We start from the raw sequence: 13,959 nt of genomic DNA, 5'->3' as shown, positions 1-13,959 counted from the left end.
ATCCTCCAAGAGGACCACTCTACCTGGAAATTCATCTGAAAAACATCAGTAATACAGGCCTGCCTAAATTGTACCAGTTACGAAAGGAACCCCAACATTTTTTTTTTGATATGACTATAAACACTTTGCATGACATAAAAGGTCTGTACAACAGACCTGTACAAAATGATAATAAAAAAAAATGAATAACAATAAAAAGTATTTTCAGACTCAACCAAATTCCCATTCCATTATCAGATTTTTTTCTTTTTTGTTTAAACAACCAACCTTATCTTGTCCATGTGACTGCTGGAAAATGATAAAGTAGTCCTTCCACTTTTTGTGATTTTTTTTTTGTAATTTTTTCCTTTTTTTTACATTTTTGGTTAGAAAGTTCTCTGATCAGTGGTCATCCTGAAAAGAGAATGTTTATTATAAAATTAGGCAAAATGTCCATTATTTGTTCTTCTCGTTTTTTTTTTCTCTCACCCGCAATTTTATTTCATTTAGGCGGGAGCAGACCACATTGTTTTTTTTTTTTAACTCGTTTGATCACTAGCCAAAAAAAGCAGAGGTGATCGCACCGACTCAGCTCACTGTGCTTTGGAGCCGGATGTGGTGGTGGTGGAAGCTGGTCCGCTGGCAGAGGCCACTGTAAAGAGAGAGTTCTGGATGGAGTGGATGGAGTCGATTGAGGAGGTGGCGGCGTGAAGGCTTGTGATGGGTGTGGCAGCCCCTGCGGATGCGGCGGAGACCAGGCTAACTGGGCTGCTGGTGAACAGGGAGAGGTTCTGAGGGTTGAGGAATAAGGGAGCAGTCACAATGTTAGGAGTTCCACCTGCGTTGGCAAACACCAAGTTCCCGGTAGCATCCAGTGGCGTTATTGGAAGAGATCCACCAGATGCCAGAGCTAGTGAAAAAAGAGGGTAAAAAGGAAAACAATTAGTGGAAAAGTACACACAGAAGAAAACATTCTCACTTTCTGCCCCAGTGGGGCAAGAGGGTCATGTTGACATTAAATTTGAATCAACACATGAAGGGCAAAGGACCCGGTTTGCTTTAATATCCTACACCCCACAAGCACGCACTCACCTTTCCTATAAGCATCACAATATATTGGCGCTTCCATTACTATTCTGTACTTCTGACTACGGAGAACAAATGACTCACTCCGTGTGACATTGCTAGGCCAATCACCAGGACTGTCACATGAGGAGAGGCCTTAGTCCCTGTGCAAGGGGCTTTTCTTCCTTTAGTAGCACCTGATGATCCTGCCAGTAACACACTTCCTCTGTCCAAGGGTGACAACACTCACTAACTGTACTGTACTCAATGGAGGGGTATGGTTTTTAACCTAGGGCAGGAAGTGTTTTAGGTCCACAGAACTCCCACCACCTCTTCTCATCTCCATAAGACGGGGCGAGGTATTCTGTAGTCTACAGAGGTGAACTGGCAGGGCTGATAACAATGCAGAGTGGACAGGAAGTAAGGAGCTAATTCATTTCTAGCAGGAATAATAGATATTTTGTGCACAAAACACTTTTATTTGTATTTTTACCAAAAGGGAGCAATAAGGAGGAGTTAATTTATAATTAAACATGGGGGTAATTATTGCTCCCTGCAAAAGCCAGGCTATGGATTATATTTTGATCATCAAATTAATGGGAACATCAAGCAAACACAAAAATCAAAGTGCAATTATATTTTTTCCCCTCCCCTTGTCCTAAGCTAACCCACATTTACCCTCCACAGATGCATACTTACCTTGATCTGCCACCCACAGTTCCGCTGATTGTTTACATCCAATGCTACAAGTCTTCACTGTCCTGCCCACACCTTTGCATTAGAGTCAAATAGACTTCAACAGGACTGTGTCCCCAGGCTGGAGATAACTAGAGACGGTCTGATAGAAGTATATGGGGCTGTAATGTTCAGGCATGGCCAGGACAATGAAGGCGGAGGGTGGAGGTTGTTAGGTTAGGTTAGGAAAGGGGCAAAATGAATAAGTGCACTTTTGAAGCATGGGGAAGGGGGGAAGGGGAGTTGTGGGACTCTATATGAGACTCAAGACCAACAGAGTCTCCATTCCTATATGAATAAAATAAGAGGACACACATAAAATTGGGACTTTGTGTGAGGTGTGACCAGCAAATGTATGATGATATTACAAAAAGATAAAGAAACAAATGTATGGTAAAATAATAGATTTATTTAAAGTCTGTGGACCAAGGGTAAGAGTCCACGGACTCATAAATATATAACCAATATTATTAAATCTGCAACCCATAACATGGGGGTAAACATGAGCATAGATCATACAGATATAATGTAACGACCTGTTACCCTTGATACTGTATATAACTGACATATTACTGTAAGTCATATTCTGATTAGTTTGAGATCAGTTATATACTGTTGTTCATGTATGTACATTTTTTCTAGATGCCTGAATTTTGCCTACCCCTGATGAAGTGAAATTTGTTCACGATACGCGTTGAGTTCAATACAGGCAATTTTATTATATATGCAATCAACTGCTTCAGGACCGTATTAACATGATATTACATTACCATGATAATATTGTATTACTGTTCCTTTACATTATATCTGTATGATCCATGCTCATGTTTACCCCCCTGTTATGGGTTGCAGATTTAATAATATTGGTTATATATTTGTGAGTCCGTGGACTCTTACCCTTGGTCCACAGACTTTAAATAAATCTATTATTTTACCATACATTTGTAATATCATCATACATTTGCTGGTCACACCTCAACACAAAGTCCCAATTTTATGTGTGCCCTCTTATTTTAATAAGTGCACTTTGTTTAAAATTGTATTTATCCTTTAAGTTAAACCTGCCCTAAGGTTTAAAAAGACAAAATAAGATTGACAGTGTAGAGCAGACACACTCCCAAACAACAGTGATTGGGGATTGGTGGTTGGCCACTTAAAAAAATGGACCAATAGAACAAATATACCTACGTCAGGTCTTTGAAGTTAATCTTAGTCCAGTAGTTAGAGCATTTAAAGTAGACTAACAATACTGGGATATACCTGTCTTTACAAAGTTTGGGCGAAATAATATTATTTAAATAAACGTGATGCCCCGTCTTCAATTCCTACTTCAGGTGCTCCTGGTTAAGCTTTGAGTGGGATTTCTGAAGGATTTACGCACTAGATTCCTAAATTTCACATGAGCTGGCAAGCCTGTGAGAATGAGTAGGTCAATCCTATCTCTCCTTAAGGGGCCTTTTACACAGGGCAGACTCAGCCTATGATCCACTTGCTCAACATGGGATCTGTCAGCTGATCCCCGCTGCGCAAGTAGAAGACGGGTCAGTGTTCGCTCCACTTATGCAGAGCAGACATGGACTATGGGCGGTTGGATGTACAATGGACTTCCTTTCCCGACTGCCATCCAATCCGCTAGACAGAAGGGGAACGGATCCCAAATTGTAGGCGGGTGTAAACTCACACATCAATTTACACCCGTCACTCCATAGAGGAGGATAGAGATTCCGATCAGGTCTACCTGAAAAATGGACAGGCAGACTCGATTGAACATTCGCGTGAAAGGGGCTTAAGTCGAAAGGGGGGTTAGTTTTCCTGACCTGGTGAAATATCATGAGGCAGTCCATCTAACCAGAGTAGTTGATTGGAAAACATGGATCCAGTTGATACAGGTGTCCAATGCTCTGTCCCTGGTGAGGCTCCCATGATTTCCCAATAGGTCAATCTCGTACTGTTAAACAACACTCACTTATAGGGGCCACATTACATATGACCAGGAAGATTTTTAGATCCACCTTTGTATTGCCCTCTCCTAGCCCTATGCTTTCTATACTGGGCGTGACTGATTTTCGACATAGTAGAAATGACCCACAATTTGGCGCCCTGCACTGATAGAGGTAGGGGGCCCCACGGGAACTTTTTTTCCTACAGCTTTCAAAAGTGATTCTGAACACTACTTTCTCTCAGACTCCAAAATACAGGATTGTTCTTTTTGGGCACAAAACTTCTATAGCATGTCAGTATCAAGAAGAGGGTTACAAACTAGGTGGTACAAGACCCCTGGCGGTCCTGCACCGAATGCTTCCACGGGTCTCGGATAAATGTTGGCATGGCCTGGAATCTGAAGGCACCTTACTGCATATCTTTGGGGACTCCCGAAACCTCAGGGATTTTTGGCATATGGCGGATGATCTCTGCTGAAGGTAAGGTTCAGTCTAAACACTGCTTCTACCTTTCATGGATACCATATGATCTAGGTTTTTGGCCATCTGGCTAGCATTGAATTTTCCTCAGGAAAGGTGTTTAAGCCTTTTAAAACTATTTATATATCCATTCCAGTAACACAGTTAACACATTTAAAGCGGCCTTTATACCTCTTTTTACAATTGAAACAATATTACCATTTACCACTGAGTTTATTAAATTGCACACATTTTTTTGGTTCTCAGCCACTTACTTCCGCATAGCAGGCAGACTCCTGGGATATGAGTGTCATATCCGAGAAGTCTTCCGGCAACTCCAAGCTCTGGTGATGTTGCCAATATCATGGAGACATATGAACAATATAACTACACGGGGAATCATATTTCTTACACATTGCTATAGCATCAGCAATGTATAAAACAAAATACAATTCCCTGGCAAGAATAATGGGTGCCAAAGTCCCAATACACAGTTCATATGTGACTTTGTGCGTGCCAAGTATTAAGTCCCAATACACAGTTCATAAGTGACTTGTGCGTGAATAAAGTGCCACAGTGGAAAGGTGCGAATGTTAGTTCCTCCAGTGGTTCAACTGCTGGTATATTAGGCGTGCCTTAAGATGGTAGGGGTTCAAACTCACCAAAAGATGTGGGTCTTAAATACCATATGGTAGAAAGACCTTACAGGCGTGTGAATTCCTGAGCCTAGAGGTGACTGCTGGGCCTTGTAGCTCCCTGTGGTCCGGGATCGCTCCTTGGTAAAAAACGATCCTCCAGGTCCGGTATATTTAGGGAAAGATAAAAGTGCTCCAATAGTGCAGTACCATTAAGAAGGTTGTTTTTATTTGATTTGATTAGTTGTCCCAGTCCAGATGGCCCGTCTCCTCAGACTTCCAGCCCTTTCGTTGTCAGTGGGAAGTACAGCAAAGGTGGAGCTGACAACCCACTGACAACAGTCCAGATGGCCCGTCTCCTCAGACTTCCAGCCCTTCCGTTGTCAGTGGGAAGTACAGCAAAGGTGGAGCTGACAACCCACTGACAACAGTCCAGATGGCCCGTCTCCTCAGACTTTCAGCCCTTCCGTTGTCAGTGGGAAGTACAGCAAAGGTGGAGCTGACAACCCACTGACAACAGTCCAGATGGCCCGTCTCCTCAGACTTCCAGCCCTTCCGTTGTCAGTGGGAAGTACAGCAAAGGTGGAGCTGACAACCCACTGACAACAGTCCAGATGGCCCGTCTCCTCAGACTTCCAGCCCTTCCGTTGTCAGTGGGAAGTACAGCAAAGGTGGAGCTGACAACCCACTGACAACAGTCCAGATGGCCCGTCTCCTCAGACTTCCAGCCCTTCCGTTGTCAGTGGGAAGTACAGCAAAGGTGGAGCTGACAACCCACTGACAACAGTCCAGATGGCCCGTCTCCTCAGACTTCCAGCCCTTCCGTTGTCAGTGGGAAGTACAGCAAAGGTGGAGTTGACAACCCACTGACAACAGTCCAGATGGCCCGTCTCCTCAGACTTCCAGCCCTTCCGTTGTCAGTGGGAAGTACAGCAAAGGTGGAGCTGACAACCCACTGACAACAGTCCAGATGGCCCGTCTCCTCAGACTTCCAGCCCTTCCGTTGTCAGTGGGAAGTACAGCAAAGGTGGAGCTTTTGCTGTACTTCCCACTGACAACGGAAGCGCTGGAAGTCTGAGGAGACGGGCCATCTGGACTGTTGTCAGTGGGTTGTCAGCTCCACCTTTGCTGTACTTCCCACTGACAACGGAAGGGCTGGAAGTCTGAGGAGACGGGCCATCTGGACTGGGACAACTAATCAAATCAAATAAAAACAACCTTCTTAATGGTACTGCACTATTGGAGCACTTTTATCTTTCCCTAAATATACCGGACCAAGAGGATCGTTTTTTACCAAGGAGCGACCCCGGACCACAGGGAACTACAAGGCCCAGCAGTCACCTCTAGGCTCAGGAATTCACACGCCTGTAAGGTCTTTCTACCATATGGTATTTAAGACCCACATCTTCTGGTGAGTTTGAACCCCTACCATCTTAAGGCCCGCCTAATATACCAGCAGTTGAACCACTGGAGGAACTAACATTCGCACCTTTCCACTGTGGCACTTTATTCACTCACAAGTCACTTATGAACTGTGTATTGGGACTTAATACTTGGCACGCACAAAGTCACATATGACCTGTGTATTGGGACTTTTTTTCTTTTTTGGCACAAATTTGCACTTTAATAATTGAACACCTTATGCCAATTATTTTAGATTATTATTATTTATTGTTTAATTTTATATGGTTTTTTTATCCACTTGATTGCCTATTTTATTATCCAGGTGTGGGAGCAAGGAATTGTTCGCCCCTGAATAAGTAGAAGCAAGCGCTATACCAACCCCAAATTTTTCACACTCTAAACTTATAGCAGCTGCTATCACTACCTCATTAACACTCACCCTTATTTATTAATTTATTTATTTCACACACACATACCCCCAGATAGGTCATCCATAGGCGCGAGGGATATATACTTAACTTAGTATATACAGTGGGTACGGAAAGTATTCAGACCCCCTTAAATGTTTCACTCTTTGTTATATTGCAGCCATTTGCTAATATCATTTAAGTTCATTCTTCTTCCTCATGAATGTACACATAGCACCCCATACTGACAGAAAAACACAGAATTGTTGACATTGTTGCAGATTTATTAAAAAAGAAAAACTGAAATATCACATGTTCCTAAGTATTCAGACCCTTTGCTCAGTATTTATTAGAAGCCCCCTTTTGATCTAATACAGCCAGGAGTCTTTGGGAAAGATGCTCTTTCACACCTGGATTTGGGGATCCTCTGCCATTCCTCCTTGCAGATCCTCTCCAGTTCTGTCAGGTTGGATGGTAAACGTTGGTGGACAGCCATTTTTAGGTCTCTCCAGAGATGCTCAATTGGGTTTAAGTCAGGGCTCTGGCTGGGCCATTCAAGAACAGTCACGGAGTTGTTGTGAAGCCACTCCTTTATTTTAGCTGTGTGCTTAGGGTCATTGTCTTGTTGGAAGGTAAACCTTCGGCCCAGTCTGAGGTCCAGAGCACTCTGGAGAAGGTTTTTGTCCAGGATATCCCTGTACTTGGCCGCATTCATCTTTCCCTCGATTGCAACCAGTCGTCCTGTCCCTGCAGCTGAAAAACACCCCCACAGCTGCCACCACCATGCTTCACTGTTGGGACTGTATTGGACAGGTGATGAGCAGTGCCCGGTTTTCTCCACACATACCGCTTAGAATTAAGGCTAAAAAGTTCTATTTTGGTCTCATCAGACCAGAGAATCTTATTTCTCACCATCTTGGAGTCCTTCAGGTGTTCTTTTAGCAAACTCCATGCGGGCTTTCATGTGTCTTACACGGAGGAGAGGCTTCCGTCGGGCCACTCTGCCATAAAGCCCGACTGGTGGAGGGCTGCAGTGATGGTTGACTTTCTACAACTTTCTCCCATCTCCTGACTGTATCTCTGGAGCTCAGCCACAGTGATCTTTGGGTTCTTCTTTACCTCTCTCACCAAGGCTCTTCTCCCCCAATAGCTCAGTTTGGCCGGACGGCCAGCTCTAGGAAGGGTTCTGGTCGTCCCAAACGTCTTCCATTTGAGGATTATGGAGGCCACTGTGCTCTTAGGAACCTTAAGTGCAGCAGAAATCTTTTTGTAACCTTGGCCAGATCTGTGCCTTGCCACAATTCTGTCTCTGAGCTCTTCAGGCAGTTCCTTTGACCTCATGATTCTCATTTGCTCTGACATGCATTGTGATCTGGAAGGTCTTATATAGACAGGTGTGTGGCTTTCCTAATCAAGTCCAATCAGTATAATCAAACACAGCTGGACTCAAATGAAGGCGTAGAACCATCTCAAGGATGATCAGAAGAAATGGAAAGCACCTGAGTTAAATATATGAGTGTCACAGCAAAGGGTCTGAATACTTAGGACCATGTGATATTTCAGTTTTTCTTTTTTAATAAATCTACAACAATGTCAACAATTCTGTGTTTTTCCGTCAATATGGGGAGCTGTGTGTACATTCATGAGGAAGAAGAATGAACTTAAATGATTTTAGCAAATGGCTGCAATATAACAAAGAGTGAAAAATTTAAGGGGGTCTGAATACTTTCCGTACCCACTGTATACACCCATAGAAAAGGATGTGCCGGGTTTCCCAGAGGCCCTTAGGGTGGCTTAGAACAGAAGAAGACACTGGGAAAGTTGGCCAGAATGCAATACAACGTTAGTCTGTGTACGTTTTTTTTTTGTTTTTATTTTTTTTTAATCATCATTACTATGTGATCCACAATAAATGCTTAATGGCCCCAGGTCAGACTAACCAGGTCAAATGAACTGGATGCCGCTAACTAGTGAGGGTGCAGACTGGGGAAAGGTTCGTCCAGACTAAAAGCATGCTGAAGAAGGTAGAGATAGCCCGACAGCCGCACACCTCGGCCAGCTCAAATGGTTAGCATTTAAAAGCAGTCTCATCCAAGCCACGCTCCATGACGGGGAGAAACATGTTGGGAGCATGGTTTGGATGAATCAAGCTGAGGCTGCTTTTACCTGCTAACCACTTTAGCCTGGGCGAAGTGTGCGGCAACCGGGCCATCTCTTCCTATTTCTACAATTACCAAGTAATACAGTTTTTAACTGTGTCTTGCTTACAGTTTACAGGATTGGGGTGAAGTTTCCCTTTAATATAACGCTTGAGTACAGTTCTGCTTTAAGTGATCGTTCACACTAATGGCACATATGGATTGTCTTTCAGAGGCTTTTGAGAAGCAGTGAATAGAAGATATTTCACCATCTAACTGCCTGATTTAACCTTCTAAATGCCACAACACTGCACCGAGGCCTCATTCACCTCAATAGGTCACGTTTGGTGGGCGGTAGTACAGCAAGGTTTTATCTCCTCCCCAAACAGCAAGTGTGAACGAGCCCTCATACATTCACACTTAACAGGCAGCAACCATGGGCAGCGTATGGAAATTAATGTAATCTTAGGGTAATGTGACTGACCTTGTATTGTCGCCAGGGTGCTGTTACTCAACATAGCAGGGCTGAGCGCGCCCCCCAATGTCCCTGGGTTCAGACTAAATAAGGCACCTCTGTAATAAAAATAATACAGTGTTCATAAATACAGTCGAATAAGAATGATACAAAATAATACAAACACAGTTAAAGTTAAAGTCTAGAAAACATTTTGAATTTTGGTAAACAAGCCCCATTTGTAGGACAGTGGTTTGTCAACCAAAAGTTTAAAGTAAATTAGTGTTTTGCCAATGAATAGCGAAGCACCAATTTCAATTTAAAACAGAACAATGAAGAGAGATAACACCGCTCAGGCTAGTCAAAGTCCACGATTCAAGGTGGGTGCTGACCCTCGGCTCGCAAACCAGGAGAAGCATGAAAGAAGAAAATGGTCGCACACCACCACGAAATCCAATGAAGAAAGGTTCTTTAACACACAAGAGTGGTACAAGCTAAATCAGGGTAGGACAGTAGATGCGTTTCACACGACTGCAACGTGCTTGTTGGATTCTGTGGTGGTTTGCGACCATTTTCTTCTTTTAATTAAAAACAGAACCCTGAGCTAAACAAATATTATGCAAATATAAGAGCCATGTGTATTCCTAATTCTTTTATGTACAGTATATCTTCCAGATTTGTGCAGTAATCCAGCATGAAACAACTCCTCTCCACTTTGCCCCTAGACAGGCTTTTGCTGTAATACAGACTGGGCACTGCTGCTTTCTTTCCTTATGCAGGGTGACTGCTCATGTATTCGCCCCTTTCCCCCCTCCTTTAGTTTTATGCAGGCAGTTTGTAGTATAGAGGACCTGTTGGGTCCCTTCCACAGCTCTGATCTCAGTGCCAACTGTCTGCAGTACAGTGATGCCATCACCCAGATATTGCCTTGTTACTTGTTATCAGGCAGTATCCGGGTTTACAAAAGGCATTTAGTGTACAGAAATGGGATTCAGAGCCTTGGTGGATATCAAGAATATATTTAATTGAAGGTTTATGTGCATATACTACAGCTTTAATGTCCAGTCTTCCCAGAAATACTCACCTTTTGCTCCTCCACCATCATAAGCAAAAAGAAATACCTAATACTTTAGGATATAGGGGAAGATGCAATTTACTCCCCTTCCCCCCCATGTGCCAGCACTGATGTTATGTTGAGTTATGAACGGGTGGAGAAAGAGTCCTAAGCTCTGCGCAAGTCTGTGACTTAAAGCTTACACAAGGCTTTTCTCCTAATAACTGGATAACAATGTAGAATGATGACCTAGGCCAGCCATTCTCTGGTCTAGAAACCACAAGGTTCCCCCAGAGTTAGGGGTTCCTTCAGCAGTGGCATACTGACCTCCCTCTTGACAGTGTTTGCATAGTTCTGGCACCATCCATCACTTAGCAGAACAAGTGGCATGAAACCAGTGAAGTACCCTATTCACAGTGGCATGGTACCAGTAGAGTCTCCCCACCCTTAGCGGCATGGTACCAGTAGAGCCTCCCCACTCACAGCGGCATGGTACCAGTAGAGCCTCCCCACTCACAGCGGCATGGTACCAGTGAAGCCTCCCCACTCACAGTGGCATGGTACCAGTGGAGTCTCCCCACTCTTAGCGGCATGGTACCAGTAGGGTCTCCCCACTCACAGCGGCATGGTACCAGTGGAGCCTCCCCACTCACAGCGGCATGGTACCAGTGGAGCCTCCCCACTCACAGCGGCATGGTACCAGTGGAGCCTCCCCACTCACAGCAATGATCTTTTTAGTTGTCTGCAAGAGGGGCATGAATTTAAGGGACATTCTTCCCACTGATATGAATGGGGAAACTTGCCACTGTCACAATTTATTCCAATATCTACATTTTACTGATCACGCTAATATTCCATAAGAAATATCAATTTGTAGGAGACGTTCCCTGAACTCTGAAAATGATATCAAGGATTCCTCCATAGCTGGCCAATCTGGGCAATCATCAGTCTGTTACCGTGGAAAAAGAGGAATTATGTAATCTAACCTTAAACATTTTTTTTTTTTTTTTTAACATCAAGGAGGCAAAGTGTTTTTTTTAACCCAATGTGTCTGATTTAACTTTACTAGGTAACTATGTAAAGATTCCAAAGTTGGCCAGAGCAGAAACTTTGGCATTTTGAATATTGAACAATGCAATTTACATGCTTGGCAGATACTCATACAAAACAATAATCTGTACTGGAAGTGTAAGTAGTGTTTAAAGCATATGCTCACCCAGCGGCAAACTGCGAGGGTGCCATCAGCCCAGGGTTTAGCCCCGCTGCAGCGGCCATGGCAGCGAGGCTCGCGTTGGAGGGCAGTTGCGCTGCTCCCTGTAGTGCTGTGGCAGCCGCTGTGTGGATTCCCGAAGCCGTCACCATCACTTGGCCGGTGCTCAAGGGAGAAGTGAGTGGAGTGGAGGTGGTGTGCGTTGTACTAGTTTCGCTAGCGCTAGATGCTTCAGGAGCTGCTGCGGAGGCGGACGGGGAAGGGCTCAGTGACGGGGATGTCAGGGTAGACGATACTGGAGGTGCAGTAGATATCACAGTTGCCGTGTTGGCAGTGGGAGTCCCTGTTGTGCCTGAAAGGAAACATACGTCTATTTTCAGCAAGTTAGCATTCTGATTTAAAGTGAAATTAGCATCAGTTATATATTTACTTGTTAAAACTAAACTTTACTCTGCCTCTCAATTAGCACAAACTATTTTTGATCCTTATGCTACTAACATTAGTAAAACATAGGAGGGTTTATTACATTTCATTTTTTTTTTTTTCAGTTGCTTCCTGGTTTCTAGCCTAAGCAAAAGTGATGTCTTCATGGACCTTTTTTTTTTTTTTTTTCATCTGGAGGGGCTTTCTCAGCTAAGCACACCCTTCTGCATGCATGCCTGAGGGCAGATGGATTCCAGGAAGTAAATGCTACACAAATCATCTGCCCTTACTCAAGATGGCTAGTAAGGCTTCGGGGGTGTTTTCAAAATGATTTCTCAACAAAAATAAAGCATGGAAACATGGATGGATGGCGAAGTTTGTTTTGAATGTTAAAAATGAATTAAACAGCGTTTTTAGTCTGTAGTGATTAGATACAGTTAATTTACAAATAATAAATACATTATTGCTGAGTAATGTGTAAGTGTAACACTTCCAGGTATTTAAACCCTCTCACAGATATCACAGTACTCTACTCTTAATAGTGCGTTCATCTGCTTATCTCTCCAGAAGGGCACAGCCATTTTTGATCAGGCATCATCCAAGGTTACCATCTATTTCTTAGTCCCAGTTCACATATGTGCGATGACAGACATCGCATGTGATTCGCAGCGCACTGCTCTGAAAATCACATGCGATGTCTGTACGATGAAAATTCAGCCATACAGACTGTATGGCTGAATTCGCATCACATTCGGATACAACTCGCACAGGACCCTTTTTTTTTTGGGTCCGCACCAGAATTGGATCACATGGGTGTTCACACCTATGCGATGCGATTCATGTCCGAATTGACAGTTCGCACTGCGATATGCGAACTGATCTGGGGATGTCATTTACTTTGCATTGACACCCCTAGCGATTTGCATATGGCAGTGTGAACTGCCTGCGAGTTGATTGCGATGCAGGAACCCGCAGTGGATTTGCAGGGTTCCCGCATCACATATACATGAATCGGCACTTAGACTAAGATGCTGGCTCAGAGATGACACAATTGTGCACATCCTGTGTCTGTGAAGTTCTTGGTTGTGTGTACAAACGCCTAATACAGATCAGCCCCCTGGATGAAATCTTCCACCTTTGCTACAAAGTTACAATGTTGTGATTTAATCAGGGGAGAGGAGACTGAGGAAATGCTATTCCCTACCTGCAGCAGGCTGATGACATCATTTCAGCCTAGGCAAAGTCTCTTGACTCAGTTAATAACAGTTTGGATTGGAATAGTTAAATAAGAATAAAAGATTTTCCCCTATGTATTTATTTGTGCAGATTTCTAAATTCACTAAAAGGTCGACCTTTAAGCCATCTATTCATTTTGCAATAATGTTGAAAGAAATTAGGATTTCGATAATTTTGGATAGTAATCAGTTGAGAGTGTTAATACACTGTTGAATATGTATATATTGAACTATAATATATATTATAATACTATATTTTATATATATATATATATATATATATATATATATATATATATATATATATATATATATATATATACACACACACACACACACACACACACACACACACACACACACACACACACACACACACACACACACACACACACACATATATATATATATATAACTATAATACACTGTTGAATAGCTGTAGAGGTTGGTCAAACCTTACCTGGGACAGAGTAGCTGGTGACTGCTGCGGCAACACTGGTTAGAGGGAGGACTGGGTTTACAGTCAAGGTGTTTGCTGCAGTACTTGTCACAAGGCTTGGTGTAGAGGCCACCTAAAATACAAAGATCCAAAGTGAGAAAGTGCGACAACCACAGCGCAGGTGTCACATGTCCCTCTACAAGAGCATGTCCAATGCCTGCAACATACAAAAGCCTAAACAGAGAAAAGGCACTGAACATCCTGCAGCCACATCTACCAAGCTTGCCCCCTTTTTTTTTTTAGGGAAGGTGCTAATTTCCTTTACAGGAAAGCTAAAAAAATATTGACGCAAATGGCGTTGACTTGTGTTTAAAGCTGAATT

At 43.2% G+C, this 13,959-nt stretch overlaps 1 protein-coding gene across 2 annotated transcripts in view; it reads right to left on the bottom strand.

The window, feature by feature from the left end:
* Positions 1-300: 300 nt before the first annotated feature.
* The window catches only part of POU2F1 (POU class 2 homeobox 1), a gene marked incomplete at its 5' end in the record, with an annotated part of 274,885 nt that continues 261,226 nt past the window's right edge, over positions 301-13,959 (bottom strand). For both annotated transcript variants that reach the window (XM_082247012.1, XM_082247013.1), the window contains 4 exons: positions 301-889; positions 9,247-9,335; positions 11,487-11,832; positions 13,599-13,710. In XM_082247012.1, the coding sequence (XP_082103138.1) occupies positions 573-889; positions 9,247-9,335; positions 11,487-11,832; positions 13,599-13,710 (864 nt within the window). In that variant the 3' untranslated portion in view covers positions 301-572. The remainder of the gene's footprint in view (positions 890-9,246; positions 9,336-11,486; positions 11,833-13,598; positions 13,711-13,959) is intronic.

This window comes from Pelophylax lessonae (genome assembly GCF_965119305.1).
Source record: "Pelophylax lessonae genome assembly, chromosome: 2".
Taxonomy (NCBI): domain Eukaryota; kingdom Metazoa; phylum Chordata; class Amphibia; order Anura; family Ranidae; genus Pelophylax; species Pelophylax lessonae.
The sequence above is the reverse complement of the archived record's forward strand: the minus strand, read 5'-3'. Positions and strand labels throughout refer to the sequence as shown.